This window comes from Oncorhynchus tshawytscha, linkage group LG29 (assembly GCF_018296145.1).
Source record: "Oncorhynchus tshawytscha isolate Ot180627B linkage group LG29, Otsh_v2.0, whole genome shotgun sequence".
Classification (NCBI taxonomy): domain Eukaryota; kingdom Metazoa; phylum Chordata; class Actinopteri; order Salmoniformes; family Salmonidae; genus Oncorhynchus; species Oncorhynchus tshawytscha.
Genome location: NC_056457.1, coordinates 27,808,474 through 27,831,089, shown reverse-complemented (window position 1 = coordinate 27,831,089; position 22,616 = coordinate 27,808,474). Strand labels below are relative to the sequence as shown.

At 45.4% G+C, this 22,616-nt stretch overlaps 1 protein-coding gene across 7 annotated transcripts; it reads right to left on the bottom strand.

Moving 5' to 3' along the window:
* Positions 1-1,588: 1,588 nt before the first annotated feature.
* On the bottom strand, positions 1,589-21,565 carry LOC112227654 (nucleoporin p58/p45-like). Of its 7 annotated transcripts, none has more exons than XM_042308635.1 (13): positions 21,432-21,565; positions 19,533-19,672; positions 17,276-17,521; positions 16,421-16,580; positions 16,240-16,305; positions 15,957-16,131; positions 15,735-15,814; positions 15,459-15,577; positions 13,704-13,786; positions 13,404-13,602; positions 3,584-3,667; positions 2,134-2,229; positions 1,589-2,039 (listed from the first exon to the last, which is right to left on the bottom strand). In XM_042308635.1, exons 2-13 carry the CDS (start codon positions 19,651-19,653, stop codon positions 1,870-1,872), a joined length of 1,599 nt encoding a protein of 532 aa, XP_042164569.1. In that variant the 5' UTR covers positions 19,654-19,672; positions 21,432-21,565; the 3' UTR covers positions 1,589-1,869. The 7 variants fall into 7 exon arrangements, with proteins under 7 accessions (XP_042164569.1, XP_042164567.1, XP_042164570.1 ...); XM_042308633.1 differs by lacking the exon at positions 21,432-21,565 and adding an exon at positions 20,665-21,394; XM_042308636.1 differs by lacking the exon at positions 21,432-21,565 and adding an exon at positions 20,976-21,394.
* Positions 21,566-22,616: the final 1,051 nt, after the last annotated feature.

Below are 22,616 nucleotides of genomic sequence, written 5' to 3'. Positions count from 1 at the left end.
CTGTTTGTTGAAACTAGTTACTGGCTAGATATGCCTCCATCCTGCTCCCCCCTCCCCCCCTACATCCTGCTCCTACCCCCCTCCATCCTGCTCCTACCCCCTCCATCCCCCCCTCCATCCTGCTCCTACCCCCTCCATCCTGCTCCTACCCCCCTACATCCTGCTCCTACCCCCCTCCATCCTGCTCCTACCCCCCTCCATCCTGCTCCCACCCCCCTCCATCCTGCTCCTACCCCCCCTACATCCTGCTCCTACCCCCCTACATCCTGCTCCTACCCCCTACATCCTGCTCCTACCCCCTACATCCTGCTCCTACCCCCTCCATCCTGCTCCTACCCCCCTACATCCCCCACCTCCATCCTGCTCCTGCCCCCCCCCCTCCATCCTGCTCCTACCCCCCCCTCCATCCTGCTCCTACCCCCTCCATCCTGCTCCTATCCCCCCCTCCCTCCATCCTGCTCCTATCCCCCCCTCCATCCTGCTCCTACCCCCTCCATCCTGCTCCTACCCCCCCCCTCCTCCCTCCATCCTGCTCCTATCCCCCTCCATCCTGCTCCTACCCCCCCCCTCCATCCTGCTCCTACCCCCCCCCCCTCCATCCTGCTCCTATCCTGCTCCCCCCCTCCATCCTGCTCCTACCCCCTCCATCCTGCTCCTACCCCCCCCCTCCATCCTGCTCCTATCCCCCCCTCTTCCCTCTATCCTGCTCCTATCCCCCTCCATCCCCCTTCCCTCTATCCTGCTCCTATCCCCCCCCCCTCCATCCTGCTCCTACCCCCTCCATCCTGCTCCTACCCCCCTCCATCCTGCTCCTACCCCCCCTCCTCCCTCCATCCTGCTCCTATCCCCCTCCTCCCCCTCCATCCTGCTCCTATCCCCCCCCTCCTCCCTCCATCCTGCTCCTACCCCCTCCCCCTCCTCCCTCCATCCTGCTCCTATCCCCCTCCTCCCTCCATCCTGCTCCTACCCCCTCCTCCCTCCATCCTGCTCCTATCCCCCTCCCCCCCCCATCCTGCTCCTATCCCCCCTCCTCCCTCCATCCTGCTCCTATCTCCCTCCATCCTGCTCCTATCCCCCTCCTCCCTCCATCCTGCTCCTATCCCCCTCCCTCCCTGCTCCTATACCCCCTCCTCCTCCATCCTGCTCCTACCCCCTCCTCCTCCATCCTGCTCCTACACCCCCTCCTCCTCCATCCTGCTCCTACACCATCCTGCTCCTACACCATCCTGCTCCTACACCCCCTCCTCCCTCCATCCTGCTCCTACACCTCCTCCCTCCATCCTGCTCCTACACCTCCTCCCTCCATCCTGCTCCTACACCACCTCCTCCCTCCATCCTGCTCCTATACCCCTTTCTCCCCACCTCCTGCTCCTACTACCATTCCCTCCCTCCCTCCTATACCCCCCCCCCCCCTACTCCCACCTGCTCCCCCTCCTCCCCCTCCCTCCTGCTCCTACTACCATTCCTCCCTCTCTCCTGCTCCCCCTCCCCCTACTCCCCCTGCTCCCTCTCCTCCCTACCTCCTGCTCCTACTACCCTTCCTCCCTCCTGCTCCTACCCACCCCCTTCTCCCCACATCCTGCTCCTCCCCCTCCTGCTCCTTCCCCCATGCTCCCTGACAGATATAAAAATAGAGATCTGGGACAGACTGTTACCCCCGTCTCCACCTCCCATGGACTGCTCTAGAAGTCACCCTTAGGCACAGATCTAGAATAAACCTACCCTCCCCAAATCCATCGAAGATGGACTGCGACCCATTTAACCCATTACACAAACAGTTCTGGAAGTCATAGAGCTAGGATCAGCTTTCCCTCCCCAAATCCTAACTGTTACCACACTGTTCCCTTTGCCCCTCAGAGCACCGGTGGACTATCTCTTGCCCCTCTTGTTTCCCACCGGGGGCTTCTTGAGCTGTAGCAGGGGACCTCCCGTGCCGAAGCCCGTGGCGGTAGGGTTGGACACTCCAAACGTCAGGCCGGCAGACGCGTTGAGCCCGGGGTTACTGAAGTTAAACCCTGAACTACTGCTGCTACCAAAACCTGGGAGGAGGAAAAGAGAAAGAACATGAGTTATTCATATTTAGAATGCTCACAGGGTGTCTGCTGAGACATGAGGTGAGGAGTGTGTGTGTACCTGCGCTCAGGCTCCCTCCCGAGGCCTTGCTGGCGGAGGAGAAACCAAATGAGCCCCCCGTTGCAACCCCCCCGAAACCTGGACCCCCAACAAATACTGCAGGAGAGAGAGAGGGAGCCAAGCTTTAGTAAGACATTCACTAACTATGCTGCCTCGACATGACATAGAGAGAGAGAGAGCTTAGCTTCCTGGACACACACACTATGCTGCTACGACATGAGTGAGACAGACATACAGACAGACATGAGTGTTGCTGAGACAGACAGACAGAGAGACAGACAGACAGACACAGACAGACAGAGAGAGCTTAGCTTCATGGACACACAGACACACTAACTATGCTGCTATGACAAGACGGAAAGAGCTTAACTTCATGGACACGGGTGCGGGCAGACACACACACACACACACAAACTGCAAGGGCATGTGAGGAAAAGAGGGAGTTAAGCCTCCGTAATGGCTCACTGACACACAGGGTATACTGAGAGTAGACCAATGAGGAAAGAGCAGCTGGTATCCAAACAGGATATACTGACGAATAGACCAATGAGGAAAGAGCAGCTGGTATCCAAACAGGGTATACTGAGAGTAGACCAATGAGGAAAGAGCAGCTGGTATCCAAACAGGGTATACTGAGAGTAGACCAATGAGGAAAGAGCAGCTGGTATCCAAACAGGGTATCCTAAGAGTAGACCAATAAGGAAAGAGCGGCTGGTATCCAAACAGGGTATCCTAAGAGTAAACCAATGAGGAAAGAGCAGCTGGTATCCAAACAGGGTATCCTAAGAGTAGACCAATGAGGAAAGAGCAGCTGGTATCCAAACAGGGTATCCTAAGAGTAGACCAATGAGGAAAGAGCAGCTGGTATCCAAACAGGGTATCCTAAGAGTAGACCAATGGGAAAGAGCAGCTGGTATCCAAACAGGGTATACTAAGAGTAGACCAATGAGGAAAGAGCAGCTGGTATCCAAACAGGATATACTGACGAATAGACCAATGAGGAAAGAGCAGCTGGTATCCAAACAGGATATACTGACGAATAGACCAATGAGGAAAGAGCAGCTGGTATCCAAACAGGGTATACTGAGAGTAGACCAATGAGGAAAGAGCAGCTGGTATCCAAACAGGATATACTGACGAGTAGACCAATGAGGAAAGAGCAGCTGGTATCCAATGAAGAGAGTAAAGCAGAGAGACCCACACCAGACCCCAGCTACAGGCAGACTGTTGTTTCAGCCCTAGATAGTGAAGAGCTTAAAAACTCAGATACATTCCCTAATACTGCCACCTGTCTTACACAAGAGGGGGAGGAACAAAGGGTGAGGAACAGAAGAAGTTAGAGATAAAAAAGTGAGATCAAGAGTGAGAAAGAGGGGGATAGTAAAAAGTAGGAGGAAGAGAGGTAGATGGATGGGGATGAGACAGACTAATGTAAAAAGACAGGTACTACCTCCAAGGCCTGATGAGCCCGTGCTAGAGCCCACTCCTGAGGCAAAGGGGTTTACCAAGCCAGACCCCAGGGGCGCCTGTCTCCCTGAGACAGACAGAGAGAACATAGCTTACTCCTCTGTACTACAGTCTGTTACTGAAGTCAAGTTCCCCCCTCTCCTCTGCAACGTTCAGTGGAGGTATAGACTGTGTGTGAGTCCAAGAGCGCGAACAGAGTAACATCTCAGGGCCCTGTGGATCAGTGGTTCTATATTACATTAGACTCCAGTAGGCTTCTCAGACTCCCATCACAACACTAACCTTATGGCCACATCTAAGTTGTTCTCCTTGATATACCCAATGACTACTGATACTATGAGAACTATGGGTTGATTTTCACAGATCAAATGGTAAATGGTAATTCCACAGTAAACGGAGTGATGCTGAGACTCAGATTTTTCTAAATGGATTTCAAAAGAAAAACAATACAACTCTGCACAAGGACAACTTTTAACAGTTTCCACTAAACATTTCACAAAAACGCATTGACAAGTGCATTCGGAAAGTATTCAGACCCCTTCCCTTTTTCCATATTGTTACAGCCTTATTCTAAAATGGATTCAATAATGTTTTTCTCCCCTCAATCTACACACATTACCCCATACATTACCCCACACATTACCCCATACATTACCCCATACATTACCCCATAATGACAAAGTGAAAACAGGTTCAGACATGTTTGCAAATGTATTTAAAATAAAAACAAAGAAATACCTTATTTACATAAGTATTCAGACCCTTTGCTACAAGACTCAAAACTGAGATGATTTTTAATGATTTGGAAAAGCACACATACCTGTCTATATAAGGTCCCACAGTTGACAGTGCATGTCTGAGCAAAAACCAAGCCAAGGTCAAAGGAATTGTCTAAAGAGCTCCGAGACAGGATTGTGTCGAGGCACAGATCTGGGGAAGGGTACCAAACATTTCTGCAGCATTGAAGGTCCCCAAGAAAACAGTGGCCTCAATCATTTTTAAAATGGAAATAGTTTGGAACCACCAAGACTTCCTAGAGCTGGCCGCCCAACCAAACTGAGCAATCGTGGGAGAAGAGCCTTGGTCAGGGAGGTGACCAAGAACACGATGGTCACTCTGACAGAGCCCCAGAGTTACTCTGTGGGGATGGGAGAACCTTCCAGAAAGACAACCATCTCTGCAGCACTCCACCAATCAGGCCTGTATGGTAGAGTGGCCAGAGGGAAGTCACTCTTCAGTAAAAGACACATGACAGCCCACTTGAAACAAGATTCTCTGGTCTGATAAAATCAAGATTGAACTCTTTGGCCTAAATACAAACCGTCAAATCTGGAGGAAACCTGGCACCATCCCTACGGTGAAGCATGGTGGTGGCAGCATCACGTCTAGAGGAAACCTGACACCATCCCTACGGTGAAGCATGGTGGTGGCAGCATCATGCTTTGGGGATGTTTTTCAGCGGCAGGGACGGGGAGACTAGTCAGGATAGAGGCAAAGATGAACGGAGAAAAGTACTGAGAGATCCTTGATGAAAACCTTATTCAGAACGCTCAGGACCTATGACTGGGGTGAAGGTTCACCTTCCAACAGGACAATGACCCTAAGCACACAGACAAGAGAATGCAGGGGTGGCTTCGGGACATGTCTTTGACTGGCCCAGCCAGAGGCCGGACTTGAACCCAATCGAACATCTCTGGAGAGACCTGAAAATAGCTGTGCAGCGACGCTCCCCATCCAACCCGACAGAGCTTGAGAGGATCTGCAGAGAAGAATGGGAGATGCTAAGTAAAAAGTACTGAGTTAATGGTCTGAATACTTATGTAAATGTGATATTTCAGTTTTGTATTTTTTTTAAATAAACATTTCAAACATTTTTATTTAAATCTTTGTCATTATGGTGTATTGTGATTGAGGAGGAAAAAACAATTTAATCCATTTTAGAATAAGGCTGTAACGTAACAAAATGTGGAAAAAGTCAAGGGGTCTGAATACTTTCCGAATGCCCTGTACTTGAAGAACAGTGTAGATGGTGGAAGTTGTTAAGTCGTCCTTGTGCATAGAGTTGTATGGTTTGTTTAACTTTGCAATCACTGCTTGTTTGACATCCATTTTGGAAAAAAAGTCTCAGCATCACCCTTACAATGGAATTGCCCTAAAGTAGATGTGATAGAAACATGGCAGTTAGGACCTTCACTCAATCTCAGGGCACCAGTCTTGTTTCTTTTTAGCGGTTCTCAAATTGGATTATGGAGTTTCAGCCTCCGCTATAGTATTAGTTAATTCTCTTAAATCCAAATTGGATTTCTAAAATGAGTGATTTACCAGTCAAAAAGAAACAAAGACAAGGTCGCTCCTTTAAAAACGAATTTATTATCAAATGAAAGCAATTCCACTTACATAAACGAGACAAACAGTTCAAGGACACAACCGACTGTTAATTCCTGGCTGTTATGGTTGTATTTGAAAAGTTCTCCAAAATGGTTCAAGATTCCACGAGTGAAGGAACTAGCATGTGCCAGGAAAAAATGCAGCGCAAACAATTATTCACATGTCAAGTTTCAAAAGGCACACAATATTATCTGTGTCAGATATATGCATCAACAACAACAAGCATTGATTTAATATATAAATATAAACTGGGTGGTTCGTGCATTGAATGCTGATTGGCTGACAGCCGTGGTGAATCAGACCATATACCACGGGTATGACAAAACAGCTATTTTTACTGCTCTAATTACGTTGGTAACCAGTTTATAATAGCAATAAGGCACCTCGGGGGTTTGTGGTATATGGCCAATATACCAAGGCTAAGGACTGTGTCCATGCACTCCAGGTTGCGTTGTGTTTAAGTCGTGGTACATTGGCCATATACCACACCCCCTCGGGCCTTATTGCATGCGCGCGCATATATATATATATAATATATAAAATATAAATAAATAAATATAAATAAATATAAATAAATAAATATATAAATAAATATATATATATATAAATAAATATATAAATAAATAAATAAATATATAAATAAATAAATATATATAATATATATATATATATATATATAAATAAATAAATATAAATAAAATATATATAAATAAATATATAAATAAATAAATAAATATATATATATATACACATATATATATATACACACTAAGTATTTAGCCAGCCACCAATTGTGCAAGTTCTCCCACTTAAAAAGATGAGAGAGGCCTGTAATTTTCATCATAGGTACACTTCAACTATGACAGACAAAATGGGGGAAAAAAATCCAGAAAATCACATTGTAGGATTTTTTATGAATTTATTTGCAAATTATGGTGGAAAATAAGTATTTGGTCAATAACAAAAGTTTCTCAATACTTTGTTATATACCCTTTGTTGGCAATGACAGAGGTCAAATGTTTTCTGTAACTCTTCACAAGGTTTTCACACACTGTTGCTGGTATTTTGGCCCATTCCTCCATGGAGATCTCCTCTAGAGCAGTGATGTTTTGGGGCTGTTGCTGAGTAACACGGACTTTCAACTCCCTCCAAAGATTTTCTATGGGGTTGAGATCTGGAGACTGGCTAGGCCACTCCAAGACCTTGAAATGCTTCCTACGAAGCTACTCCTTCATTGCCCGGGCGGTGTGTTTGGGATCATTGTCATGCTGAAAGACCCAGCCACGTTTCATCTTCAATGCCCTTGCTGATGGTAGGCTTTGTTACTTTGGTCCCAGCTCTCTACAGGTCATTCACTAGGTTCTGGGATTTTTGCTCACCGTTCTTGTGATCATTTTGACCCCACGGGGCGAGATCTTGCGTGGAGCCCCAGATCGAGGGAGATTATCAGTGGTCTTGTATGTCTTCCATTTCTTAATAATTGCTCCCACAGTTGATTTCTTCAAACCAATCTGCTTACCTATTGCAGATTCAGTCTTCCCAGCCTGGTGCAGGTCTACAATTTTGTTTCTGGTGTCCTTTGACAGCTCTTTGGTCTTGGCCATAGTAGAGTTTGGAGTGTGACTGTTTGAGGTTGTGGACAGGTGTCTTTTATACTGATAACAAGTTCAAGCAGGTGCCATTAATACCAGGTAACGAGTGGAAGACAGAGGAGCCTCTTAAAGAAGAAGTTACAGGTCTGTGAGAGCCAGAAATCTTGCTTGTTTGTAGGTGACCAAATACTTATTTTCCACCATAATTTGCAAATAAATTCATTAAAAATCCTTCAATGTGATTTTCTGGATTTTTTTTCTAATTTTGTCTGTCATATTTGAAGTGTACCTATGATGAAAATTACAGGCCTCATCTTTTTAAGTGGGAGAACTTGCGCAATTGGTGGCTGACTAAATACTTTTTTTGCCCCACTGTGTGTGTGTATATATATCACATAACAAAGTCGGAAGCTAACATACACCTTAGCGAAATACATTTAAACTCCGTTTTTCACAATTCCTCACATTTAATCCTACTAACAACTACTGACATTGAATCCTAGTAAAAATTCCCTGTCTTAGGTCAGTTAGGATCACCACTTTATTTTAAGAATGTGTAATGTCAGAATAATAGTAGAGAGAATGATTTATTTCAGCCTGTATTTCTTTCATCACATTCCCAGTGGGTCAGAAGTTTACATGCTACCAAATACTAATTGAGTGTATTGCCTTTAAATTGTTTAACTTGGGTCAAGCGTTTCGAGTAGCCTTCCCACAATAAGTTGAGGAATGGGCCAAAATTCACCCCTGACAGAGCTGGTGTAACTGAGTCAGGTTTGTAGACCTCCTTGCTCGCACACGCTTTTTCAGTTCTGCTCACAATTTTTGTGATGGCCACTCCAATACCTTGACTTTGTTGTCCTTAAGCCATTTTGCCACAACTTTGCAAGTATGCTTGGGGTCATTGTTGATTTGGAAGACCTATTTGTGACCAAGCTGTAACTTCCTGACTGATGTCTTGAGATGTTGCTTCAATATATCCACGCAATATTCCTCTCTCATGATGCCATCTATTTTGTGAAGTGCACCAGTCCCTCCTGCAGCAAAGCACCCCCACAACATGATGCTGCCACCCTGTGCTTCACAGTTGGGATGGTGTTCTTCGGCTTGCAAAACTCCCCCCTTTTCCCTCCAAACATAACAATGGTCATTGTGGCCAAAGAGTTCTATTTTTGTTTCATCAGACCAGAGGACATTTCTCCAAAAAGACGATCTTTGTCCCCATGTGCAGTTGCAAACTGTAGTTCGGCTTTTTTATGGCGGTTTTGGAGCAGTGGCCTTTCAGGTTATGTCGATATAGGACTTGTTTAGATACTTTTGTACCTGTTTCCTCCAGCATCTTCACAAGGTCCTTTGCTGTTGTTCTGGGATTGAGTTGCACTTTTCACAACAAAGTAAGTTCATCTCTAGGAGACAGAACACGTCTCCTTCCTCAGCGGTATGACAGCTGCATGGTCCCATGGTGTTTATACTTGTGTACTATTGTTTATACAGATGAATGTGGTACCTTCAGGCGTTTGGAAATTGCGCCCAAGGATGAACCAGACTTGTGGAGGTCTACAATTTCTTTTTCTGAGGTCTTGGCTGATTTCTTTTGATTTTCCCATGATGTCAAGCAGAGGCACTGAGTTTGAAGGTAGGCCTTGAAATACATCCACAGGTACACCTCCAATTGACTCAAATGATGTCAATTAGCCTATCAGAAGCTTCTAAAGCAATGACATAATTTTCTGGAATATTCCAAGCTGTTTAAAGGCACAGTTAACTTAGTGTATGTAAACTTCTGACCCACTGGAATTGTGATACAGTGAATTATAAGTGAAATAATCGGTCTGAACAATTGTTGGAAAAATGACTTGTGTCATGCATATAGTAGATATCCTAACTGACTTCCCAAAACTATAGTTTGTTAACAAGAAATGTGTGGAGAGGTTGAAAAACACATTTTAATGACTCCAACCTAAGTGTATGTAAACGTCCGACTTCAACTGTATGTATATATATATAAAATATGTGAAACCCTCCAGAACAGGCCCCAGTACTGCCATCTGTGTTAGTAAAGTAATCCAATAGGGAAACTACACCTCTCCAGCCAATAACATCAGTGTTGTACATACTACATCCCAGAGCAGCTCCCTGGCTCTATGTAGCTAGCCCTGAGTCCGTACACTGAGTGGAGGGACTGTCTCAGCCAGTCAGTCCAACCACTAGGAGTCTTCTGATCTCATTGAAGCCCTCAAAAAGGCCAAAGATTCATCATGGTCCTGTTAGCCATCACTGTTATACACTAACAGGAGTCTGCCATCTGCAGCAGCCCTATGAGTTCCAGAACCAATCAGAGTTCCAGTTCCACATTATCTACTCATTCTAGAATATTTCAGAGTGGTTCTGGAAGGTTAGCGTGAGAGGGTGGACAGACAGGTCAGAGCAGCAGTTGATTATCTCAGAGCACAAATTGTCACTCAGAATACAGAAAAATACTGATTCTTGGTACCAATGTTCCCACTGGCTTTCTCCAAGCAGTCGATACGAGCAGCAAGATCACGGTCTCTCCCTTGATAAACTAGTGAGTGATGTAATACTGAAGCCCTTCTATTGAATAGATAATGAAACTAAAGAAAACTAGGTTCCATCTGTACAGAAGGTCATCAGCCCCTCTGCTATCTATTTCCTGGAGCCAGCTAGGCCTGCATGGTAGACCACCCGCCAGTGTTAAGTAGTGTGTGTAGGAAATACTGATAAATCATTATCTCAAAAAGGTTCATGGAAAACACACAGTGATACATTCAAAGTTGGATGGACTGTCAGGTAGAAGTGTGTATTTAGACCAGGGGTGCAAAGCTCATTCCATGGAGGGTCTAGTGTCTATTTTTTCCTTTCAATGACGACCCAGACAACCGTGTGAGAGGAGTGCCTTACTAATCAGGGACCTTAATTCATCAGTCAAGTACAAGGGAGGAGTGAAAACACCGACACTCGGCCCTTCATGGAATGAATTTGACACGTGCTTTAGAATAGTGGTTCCCAACCTTTTTGGGGTACTTTACCACCAACTGAATTGTGTTCTGCCCAGAGTACCCCCTCATGCATTTGACCAGTAACCCTATGGTCTCATGAGTCTTCTCCAGTACCCCCTCATGCCCTATGTCTCATGAGTCTTCTCCAGTACCCCCTGTGGATAGTCCTAGTACCCCTGAAGTACCCCCTCATGCCCTATGTCTCATGAGTCTTCTCCAGTACCCCTGTGGATAGTCCTAGTACCCCTGAAGTACCCACTCATGCCCTATGTCTCATGAGTCTTCTCCAGTACCCCTGTGGATAGTCCTAGTACCCCTGAAGTACCCCCTCATGCCCTATGGTCTCATGAGTCTTCTCCAGTACCCCCTCATGCCCTATGGTCTCATGAGTCTTCTCCAGTAGTACCCCCCCCCCCCATGAGTCTTCTCCAGTCATGCCCTATGGTCTCATGAGTCTTCTCCAGTACCCCCTCATGCCCTATGTCTCATGAGTCTTCTCCAGTACCCCCTGCCCGGATAGTCCTAGTACCCCTGAAGTACCCCCTCATGCCCTATGTCTCATGAGTCTTCCAGTACCCCCTCATGCCCTATGTCTCATGAGTCTTCTCCAGTACCCCTGTGGATAGTCCTAGTACCCCTGAAGTACCCCCTCATGCCCTATGGTCTCATGAGTCTTCTCCAGTACCCCCTGTGGATAGTCCTAGTACCCCTGGAAGTATGCCCTATGGTCCCCTCATGCCCTATGGTCTCATGAGTCTTCTCCAGTACCCCCTCATGCCCTATGGTCTCATGAGTCTTCTACCCCAGTACCCCCTGTGGATAGTCCTAGTACCCCTGGAAGTAGTACCCCCCCCTCATGCCCTATGGTCTCATGAGTCTTCTCCAGTACCCCTTCATGCCCTATGGTCTCATGAGTCTTCTACCCCAGTAGTACCCCTGAAGTACCCCCTCATGCCCTATGGTCTCATGAGTCTTCTCCAGTACCCCCTCATGCCCTATGGTCTCATGAGTCTTCTCCAGTACCCCCTCATGCCCTATGTCTCATGAGTCTTCTCCAGTACCCCCTGTGGATAGGTCTAGTACCCCTGGTTAGGAAACCCTGGTTGGGATACTCTGGTTATACCCAATGACCATCACCAGCTACGGCAGTCAGTCAATGTTCTATCTACATACAGACACCTGGCCACTTTGGTAACCAGAGCCTGCTATTATTGCCGTGACAACTCCATGGTAACTTTAAGAAGCTGCCATGGTTACAAAAAGGGATTCATTTCATTTCAACACTTCAAATCTTTAACTGAAATGAACACAGAAAACAACCTCTTCTGCATGACCTGTACAGTAAGTCAGTGTTCCCCCACTCTGGTACCCCAACAGTACATATTTCTGTTATGTCCCCGGACAAGCACACCAGATCCTACCTGTCAACTAATCATCAAGCCCTTGACCAGTAGAATCACAAGCGTACTGTTGTGGGTACTGAAGGAACGGAGTAGGGAACCACTGCAGTGAGTAACACTATGTTTGTAACACTAGGCTATACACCCATCAAACTGCACTCTGGACCTTAAGACAGTTCCACTGCCTTGTTTTATTGTTGCCCTCTAATCAGGGACTGATTTAGACCTGGGACACCGGGTCAATTAACTATCAGGCAGAACAGAAAACCTGCAGAGACTCGGCCCTCCGTGGAATGAGACTGACACGTGCAATACACTGTCGGTCTAACTTGTAAGTGTGCATCAAGGCATACACACACACACACACACACACACACACACACACACACACACACACACACCTCATCTAAACCAGTTTGTACAACCCCCCCCGAAAAAACAAGTTGAGGCTCAGTTTTGGAACTAAAGCGATTTGACTCCTAAAGGGTGCCAGAACACTCACTTGGCAGCACCACATACTATACAATATGTTATTCTCAATAAAAACCAAACTAATTCAGCTTCACCACAAAGCACCATCATTAAAACAATCTTCAAATAGAGACTGAACCGAAAGACATTCGGCCTCCAGGTACAGTTATTGAAGGGATTCTAGTCTGTCTGGGACAGATCTGAGAGCTGTGAATGAACACCCCAGTGTGTCCAGTAATCTGAACCCTCTACACTTCTTTATTCATCCTTCATTTTAAGTCCCATCCCTCCTTGTTTCCAGTAGAGGAAGAGCCTTACAGAGATCATGTTAAGTGCTTCTATTTTAGATATAGATCGATAGAGAGAGAGAGATAGAGATGAAAAGCATAGCCATCTGAATATAATAATCATTTGGTGGATGCTTAGGTTTGTTCTATTTCATATATATATCCCAACTCTCCCTGAGACACCCTCAGAGTAGAATCACAGCCAGGGAATGCCATTATCAAGTAGGGTCAGATTCCAACTAGCGACCTTTCAGTTACAGGCCCAACGCTCTAACCACTAGACTACCTGAAGAATAAATGGTTGCTAGGTTTATGGACAGGCGGTTTCAACAAACAGCCTGCTAGAGACCCTTCTGGTAACTTCTGACACATTTAGCTCCAAACCACATAAAGAAATTACTAAAAAGGGTTTGGCGCTTGCTATGATCCTTTCATGTTTTCTTCCTCTAATCCTCCAGCTCTCACCCTTTCCAGAGAAAGAAAAGAAACTAAACTAAACGTTTGGCACTGGCTACATTGCTTTTCATTCTCCACTTTCTCACTCTCCCCCTCAGTCTCCCTCCTCCCCCTGTCAGACTGAGGGGTTGGTAAGGTGAAAGGTCAAATATAAAGGGTCAGGATTCTAGAACTTGAAGGCGGAGTTCACACCTGGGCCGGGCTGCTGCTGGCTCAGCGTGGCTGCCATGGCGACCGCTGCTGCGTTAGGGACACTGCCGAACGGGGCGGGACCAATTGTGATGCGTGGGGCGCTCTTCCACTTCTTACTGGCCGCCCGCTTGGACTCGAAAACATCAGTGGAGTCCTCCAGGAAGGCCCGGCGGTATCCCAGGTACTGCTGCTTCAGGATCTACCATAGAGGAAGAACCCCAATCGCTTCATTCTAAATACTTTATTTTTAGCTCTTGGTGATTGGTCAAGGTGATGTTGTTAGCGGTCTGTAGGACTTACCTTGACGTTCTCGTGTACTGACTGGAGCTGAGCAGCCAGACAAACAAACGTCTGGTACAACTTCTGCATGGCCAGAGACAGATCTACACATGTAGTATGAGGAGAGAAACACAACAAAGTGTTAAGTGTGAAGTCAGGAGTCCTGTGGTGTGATGTGTGATCCCCTGCCCTGTGTAGAGAGGTGATTCTCACCCTGTGGTGTGATGTGTGATCCCCTGCCCTGTGTAGAGAGGTGATTCTCACCCTGTGGTGTGATGTGTGATCCACTGCCCTGTGTAGAGAGGTGATTCTCACCCTGTGGTGTGATGTGTGATCCCCTGCCCTGTGTAGAGAGGTGATTCTCACCCTGTGGTGTGATGTGTGATCCACTGCCCTGTGTAGAGAGGTGATTCTCACCCTGTGGTGTGATGTGTGATCCACTGCCCTGTGTAGAGAGGTGATTCTCACCCTGTGGTGTGATGTGTGATCCACTGCCCTGTGTAGAGAGGTGATTCTCACCCTGTGGTGTGATGTGTGATCCCCTGCCCTGTGTAGAGAGGTGATTCTCACCCTGTGGTGTGATGTGTGATCCCCTGCCCTGTGTAGAGAGGTGATTCTCACCCTGTGGTGTGATGTGTGATCCCCTGCACTGTGTAGAGGTGATTCTCACCCTGTGGTGTGATGTGTGATCCCCTGCCCTGTGTAGAGAGGTGATTCTCACCCTGTGGTGTGATGTGTGATCCCCTGCCCTGTGTAGAGGTGATTCTCACCCTGTGGTGTGATGTGTGATCCACTGCCCTGTGTAGAGAGGTGATTCTCACCCTGTGGTGTGATGTGTGATCCCCTGCCCTGTGTAGAGAGGTGATTCTCACCCTGTGGTGTGATGTGTGATCCACTGCCCTGTGTAGAGAGGTGATTCTCACCCTGTGGTGTGATGTGTGATCCCCTGCCCTGTGTAGAGAGGTGATTCTCACCCTGTGGTGTGATGTGTGATCCCCTGCCCTGTGTAGAGGTGATTCTCACCCTGTGGTGTGATGTGTGATCCCCTGCCCTGTGTAGAGAGGTGATTCTCACCCTGTGGTGTGATGTGTGATCCCCTGCCCTGTGTAGAGAGGTGATTCTCACCCTGTGGTGTGATGTGTGATCCCCTGCCCTGTGTAGAGAGGTGATTCTCACCCTGTGGTGTGATGTGTGATCCCCTGCCCTGTGTAGAGAGGTGATTCTCACCCTGTGGTGTGATGTGTGATCCCCTGCCCTGTGTAGAGAGGTGATTCTCACCCTGTGGTGTGATGTGTGATCCCCTGCCCTGTGTAGAGGTGATTCTCACCCTGTGGTGTGATGTGTGATCCCCTGCCCTGTGTAGAGAGGTGATTCTCACCCTGTGGTGTGATGTGTGATCCACTGCCCTGTGTAGAGAGGTGATTCTCACCCTGTGGTGTGATGTGTGATCCCCTGCCCTGTGTAGAGGTGATTCTCACCCTGTGGTGTGATGTGTGATCCCCTGCCCTGTGTAGAGGTGATTCTCACCCTGTGGTGTGATGTGTGATCCACTGCCCTGTGTAGAGAGGTGATTCTCACCCTGTGGTGTGATGTGTGATCCCCTGCCCTGTGTAGAGGTGATTCTCACCCTGTGGTGTGATGTGTGATCCCCTGCCCTGTGTAGAGGTGATTCTCACCCTGTGGTGTGATATGTGATCCACTGCCCTGTGTAGAGGTGATTCTCACCCTGTGGTGTGATGTGTGATCCCCTGCCCTGTGTAGAGAGGTGATTCTCACCCTGTGGTGTGATGTGTGATCCACTGCCCTGTGTAGAGAGGTGATTCTCCAGCTCCTCTATCTGCTGTCTGTACTGCTGCAGCTGGACCTCAAACTGATCCACTAAACACCGGAAATAACTAGAGAGAAAGACAGAGACACAGAAAGAGAGAATGACAGAAGAGAGACAGGATTCAACTTATTAGGGATAAAATGCAGTAGATGAATCTGTGTGGTTCTAAAGGACAATGTGATAAGGTAAGTTCAGGGGGGTGTGACGATGATGGGACTACTCACTCATAGGGAGCTGAGTTTTCATGTTGGAGTCCAGGGGGTGTCTTCTGAGTCCGTAGAGCTATGTCTGCATTCTTCAACTCCTACACACACACACACACACACACACAGACACACACACACACACACACACACACACACACACTATCAAGCCCAGCAACACTAAGGGCAATTTAGTTTTGATCCTGAATTCCTCAAAGGACAATGTGACTTCAGTGTGTGTACCAGCGCAGCCTCCATCTTCAGGTGACCTATAGCCAGGGCGTTTCTCTGTAGTCCCGAGGCGCTGACAGACAGCAGCTGTTTGAGACTCCTGATGTCGTCCTGAACCTTCAGCATGGCTTTAGATGACATCCTGCTGATCTCCTCGTGAACCTGCTTCTGCTCCTTCACAAACTTCCTACAGGACGGTAGAAACTCACACGTCAACACAATGGATATTCATGACCACCGTGTTAGAGATGTGCGTAGACACACGCACATGACGATGCACGACTTCTTCACTTACTGGAAATGGTCTACATCCTGACAGATGACTGGAGGCAAGTTTTCATCTTTCAACGCTTTACTGTCACTGAAAGAGAGAGCGAAAAACTCATTATGACAACCATAAGGGGCAACTGCAATCAGTCATTGGTCACACTGCGGAATCTTATTGGTCCAGACAGGTGTCAGTCAGTAGTACTTACTGTGGGCTGGCCCCTAATGATTTGTCGCTCTTTTTCTCTGAGGAAGTGTTGAAGTCAACGCCGCCCAGTCCAAGGCTGGGGGCTGTTGAGATCGCCGTCGAAGTAGAGACTAGAGAACCTAACGTCAACCCCCCTGAACCAAGAGTGGTCTGGGCCAAACCTGGAAACACACACAAGAGTTAACACAAATAAACCCGATGACACAAACACGCATACAGAATCAAGCTCGCACATGTGTTAGTCCCATACAAGCGTAATGCTGACCCCAGTCCTCCCAGAGTGGACTGACACAGACCTATGACTATTACGTCACCAGAAAGGTGACACACAAAGAAAACAACTGACAGATCATACACTACCTCTAAATAAGGAGAGATAACAGATCATACACTACCTCTAAATAAGGAGAGATAACAGATCATACACTACCTCTAAATAAGGAGAGATAACAGATCATACACTACCTCTAAATAAGGAGAGATAACAGATCATACACTACCTCTAAATAAGGAGAGATAACAGATCATACACTACCTCTAAATAAGGAGAGATAACAGATCATACACTACCTCTAAATAAGGAGAGATAACAGATCGATGTAGTTAACTAACCAACTAACCAGTAGGAGTCATGTTAGAGAACAGATCGATGTAGTTAACTAACCAACTAACCAGTAGGAGTCATGTTAGAGAACAGATAGATGCAGTTAACTAACCAGTAGGAGTCATGTTAGAGAACAGACAGATGTAGTTAACTAACCAACTAACCAGTAGGAGTCATGTTAGAGAACAGACAGATGTAGTTAACTAACCAGTAGGAGTCATGTTAGAGAACAGACAGATGTAGTTAACTAACCAGTAGGAGCCATGTTAGAGAACATACTGGAACCCAACGATAGACCTGTGGATGGGGCCACACCCCCTAGGTTGAGAGCAAATCCTGTGGCTCCTTGTTGTGGAGCGGTAGAGGTGAGGACGGAGCCTAGCGTCAGTCCTGCCCCTGAGGGGGCTGAGGAGGCAGCAGTGAGGGAGAAGGGTTGGGCCGAGGCAGACGGTTTATTGAAGGCCATACTAAAGCCTGTGGTAGAGGCTGCTGGGGCACCTGGGAGAGACCAGGAAAGAGCTGGGTTAAAGGTAGATTCAACCGTATGACGTCAACGAATTCATCTGCAGAGACTGCTACTACTGGTTTGTCATGCTAAGGCTCAAATTGGGATCAGCCAATGGTAGACGAGGACGTCATGACAGATGTGTCGCTACGTTGACAGAACATTTGCCTAACGTACGGCCTTTAGTGGGTGCAGCAACACCTGCAGTGAAACAAGAACACAACTCCATAACTACAATAATCACCTACACCTATGGTGATGTCTGTGCATTTCTTTGTGCGTGGGTGAAAGAAACAAGCATGAGGCAGGTCTGCAGAGGGAGACAAACAGACAGTCGTAAAGATGTGTGTGTGTGGTGTGTACTAGAGGTCGACCGATTATGATTTTTCAACGCCAATGCCAATTATTGGAAGACCAAAAAAAGCCGATACTGATTAATCGGACGATTTAAAAATTTTTTTATTTGTAATAATGACAATTAGAACAATACTGAATGAACACTTATTTTAATTTAATATAATACATCAATAAAATCAATTTAGCCTCAAATAAATAATGAAACATGTTCCATTTGGTTTAAATAATGCAAAAACAAAGTGTTGGAGAAGAAAGTAAAAGTGCAATATGTGCCATGTAAGAAAGCTAACGTTTAAGTTCCTTGCTCAGAACATGAGAACATATGAAAGCTGGTGGTTCCTTTTAACGAGTCTTCAATATTCCAAGGTAAGATATTTTAGGTTGTAGTTAATATAGTATTTATAGTACTATTTCTCTCTATACCATTTGTATTTCATATACCTTTGACTATTGGATGTTCTTATAGGCACTTTAGTATTGCCAGTGTAACAGTATAGCTTCCGTCCCTCTCCTCGCCCCTACCTGGGCTCGAACCAGGAACACATCGACAACAGCCAGCCTCGAAACAGCGTTACCCATCGCTCCACAAAATCTGCGGCCCTTGCAGAGCAAGGGGAACAACTACTCCAAGTCTCAGAGCGAGTGACGTTTGAAACGCTATTAGCGCACACCCCAATAACTAGCTTACAATTTCACATTGGTTACACCAGCCTAATCTTGGGAGTTGATAGGCTTGAAGTCATAAGCAGCTCAATGCTTGAAGCATTGCGAAGAGCTGCTGGCAAAACACGCGAAAGTGCTGTTTGAATGAATGCTTACGAGCCTGCTGCTGCCTGCCACCACTCAGTCACACTGCTCTATCAAATATCAAATCAGACTTAATTGTAACATAATAACACACAGAAATGCGAGCCTTAGGTCATTAATATGGTCGAATCCGGAAACTATCATTTCAAAAACACAACATTTATTATTTCAGTGAAATACGGAACCGTTCCGTATTTTATCTAACAGGTGGCATCCATAAGTCTAAATATTCTTGTTACATTGCACAACCTACAATGTTATGTCATAATTATGTAAAATTCTGGCAAATTAGTTCGTAACGAGCCAGGTGGCCCAAACTGTTGCATATACCCTGACTCTGCATGCAATAAACGCAAGAGAAGTGACAATTTCACCTTGTTAATATTGCCTGCTAACCAGGATTTCTTTTAGCTAAATATGCAGGTTTAAAAATATATACTTCTGTGTATTGATTTTAAGAAAGGCAATGATGTTTATGGTTAGGTACAGTCGTGCAACAATTGTGCTTTTTTTCACAAATGCGCTTTTGTTAAATCATCCCCCGTTTGGCGAAGTTGGCTGTCTTTGTTAGGAAGAAATAGTCTTCACACAGTTTGCAACGAGCCAGACGGCCCAAACTGCTGCATATAACGTTACCCTGACTCTGTTGCAAGAGAAGTGACACAATTTACCTAGTTAAAAGAAATTCATGTTAGCAGGCAATATTAACTAAATATGCAATTTAAAAATATATACTTGTGTATTGATTTTAAGAAAGGCATTGATGTCCAAAAATACAGATTTTTGATCGTTATGAAGACTTGAAATCGGCCCTAATTAATCAACCTCGTGTGTACCTACCTGAGGCAGGAGTGTTAAAGGAGAACCCCCCAGTAGGTTTCTGTGCAAACAGGGACCCCCCCAGGCCCAGAGAAGAGGTGGTGGTGGTGGAGGCTGTACCCCCCAGAGTAAAGCCACCCATAACTGCTGCAGCTGGGGTACTAGAGAGAGGGGGTGAGAATGAGAGAGGTGAGAAGTACAAAACTTTACTATGCCTCACCTGTTATATTACAGTTTTTATGACACTGTCACAAACAATGTATATCTGTTTTGATGTTGAATGGGTACAGTAAGGATGACAGCAAAGCCCCAAGTCTAAAACTCACACGGATTACAAACGATCACACAGCCTCCCTCTCTAGCAAACACACACATTCAGAAGAGAAACACAAGTAGTTGATGCATCCATAGCACATGTGGTAGTTAGCAGTTGATCATGACTCTCAGTTCCATTATATTATATTACACATATGAGTCATTGGACGAAGGAGTCTTCTGTAGGGGGGTGTTTTGTGGTACTGTACGGTTTTGGAAGCATGAGGTCCTTATCTTTCATATCAGCTTAAAAGGTTAAAGTGATACAACCTTTATAGGGTTAGGATTCCCACATTTCCATGTTACTGCGCTTGTTTACGGTAAACATACGGAAGACGACCTGTGTGAATGAGGAAGACCTGTACTAATTAGCTATCTGCGTTTCTGAACGTCTGTGTAAAACGGAAGACAGGTGCCACAATTATGTTGTCACTGAAAAAAAACTGTCGCTGCAACAGTTAAAACAGTGTACAGTAATGTGTGTATTTTGCATTTGTGAAATTATTGCTGTGATATGAAAGTAGAGGGATTTATGTTTCTAAGAACCGTACCGTAATTGAGAATCGCCTCGCGTTTAGATGGAGTATGTGGCAGCATGTAGCTAAAGAAGGTCCTTGGACTAAGTAGTAACGTTATGCTTCTTTATTCTAATATAGTTAGAGAACTACTTAACGTCACAATTTTAACAGTGGGGTTTATTCCGATTACTACTGGATAGCTGACGTTAGTTAACTACCTAGTTAGCCAGTTGGTAACAATCCATGCTGGGTAAGTTAATTAACATAATAAATCGAGATAAATCAGCTAATTTCCGTGAGCCGTGGCCAACACTTCTTACCTGGCAGTGCCTCCAAACGAAAACCCTCCGCCGGTGTTCGTGGATCCAGACCCGAAATTAAAGCCTGACATCTTCTTTTATAACAGGCCAATATTTTGATAACTTTTGTTAGCCGATTGTTCACTAGTTAGCAACTAGCTTTTGGATAATAAAAAACCCCTCACCCGCATGGAGGCCCAGTCTGACATCATGGTAAAGTAAAATAATAACCACTATTCGGCTATTTCAACTCACACGCTTAGTAACGTATAACATTTGACAAAGATCGGAAAGTTAGTCATTTATGCACAAAACCAGCACTAAAATGTTACCGTTCCGCCTGGACCGGTTCTGTTTTCCGTTCCGCGCGTCACCCGGAGTGGAGCTATATTTTCCAGTTCCATTGGCCTACTAGGACAGGGGTGTCTGGAGGATTTAGCAGATTGGACGGTCATGTCAGGACATCTAGCGTTTGATAGTGGTAATGACCACAATGTACATTTCTCATCATGTGTGTGAATACGTTGAGAAAAAAAGTGCTTTGCTAATTTGAGAACGATAAAATGGCAACAAAATAAAATGGCATATTACGGTAACATGGCAAAGAACGTACTCTGACTTGACGTCAGTGCTCTTCACGTCGGAGCTTTAGAAAAAAAGGCCTGAGCCTTACAAGGAATAAGTCATTGTTCTGCCCCAGCTGGCATGAGAGGAATATTGACTTCGTTCTTGATGTTTTCGACAACAAGGGTAATATTCTCACATATGAACAAAATAGTTTCCAATACCTTTCAGAGAGTTTATTCGTGTGATCAAAGCCGTTCCCAGTGGTCTAACTACACTAATGAAAACTCATCTTAGCTTTGGTAATGATCACAAAGTTGATCCAGAACCAGTGTTGTCAACTCATTTTCAGGGGAAGTGGCTAGAAGCACAAAAAGTTGCTAAATGACGTTGTGATGTCATTGCGTGATAACGTAAAACTGCGTCATTACGTAGAATACACATCTCGGAAAAATAAAAAAAAAGAAGACTGGCCATCTCGGCAAAAAATATGATTTGACATTTGTTCAGGTACAGACTCCCACTGTACTTCTGGCTGTACATTTTTGATTGAAACATGTTGACTGATGTTGTAAGTTCTGTTTTATTTTTTTTATTTTTTTTCTGTGTTATTGACTTGTTAATTGTTTACTCCATGTGTAACTCTGTGTTGTCTGTTCACACTGCTATGCTTTATCTTGGCCAGGTCGCAGTTGCAAATGAGAACTTGTTCTCAACTAGCCTACCTGGTTAAATAAAGGTGAAATTTAAAAAATTTTAAAAATTAAAAAACATTCGTGAGCAACTTTATTCATTGGGTTTGGCTCGTCGAACACGTACTACTGCTGCTGCAGTCAGACTACAATGATTTACTGAAATTGCTGCTGGCCTGCTGCTGACGTCACTCACAATGCACGTTTGCAGCCAGGCACGTGTGTTGTGACTGAGTGTGTGACAGAGAAAATCGTTTTTGTGTCATTTAGAGGGAAAATGCATGCATTTTAGCGTTTGAGTCACTTTTCAAAAGTTGCTAAAAGTTTCAAATACATTTTGCTTGGTGCTGTTTGAAAAACAAGTTGGCAGGGTAGTCTGAAAAGTTGCTAAATCTAGCAACAAAATTGCTAAATTGGCATCACTGTCCAGAACTCAGATTGGAATGCGTGGGCATACTTGAGAAATCTTGTAATAAATATATAAGACAAATTCTTCATTCACAAAACCAACTTACACCGAGAGGATAGTTTTTCTGGAACATGCTTATTTCTGATATTGTCTGGAAAAATGCATGGTTATGGCCTTACAAATACTGTATACCAAACAAAAGTGCAGGAAGTGCACTTCAAAATTTTACATAAGATATATCCATGTAATTCTATGATATCCAAATTTGTGGCAATTGATGATATCTGTGTTTTCTGTGAAAAAGGTGA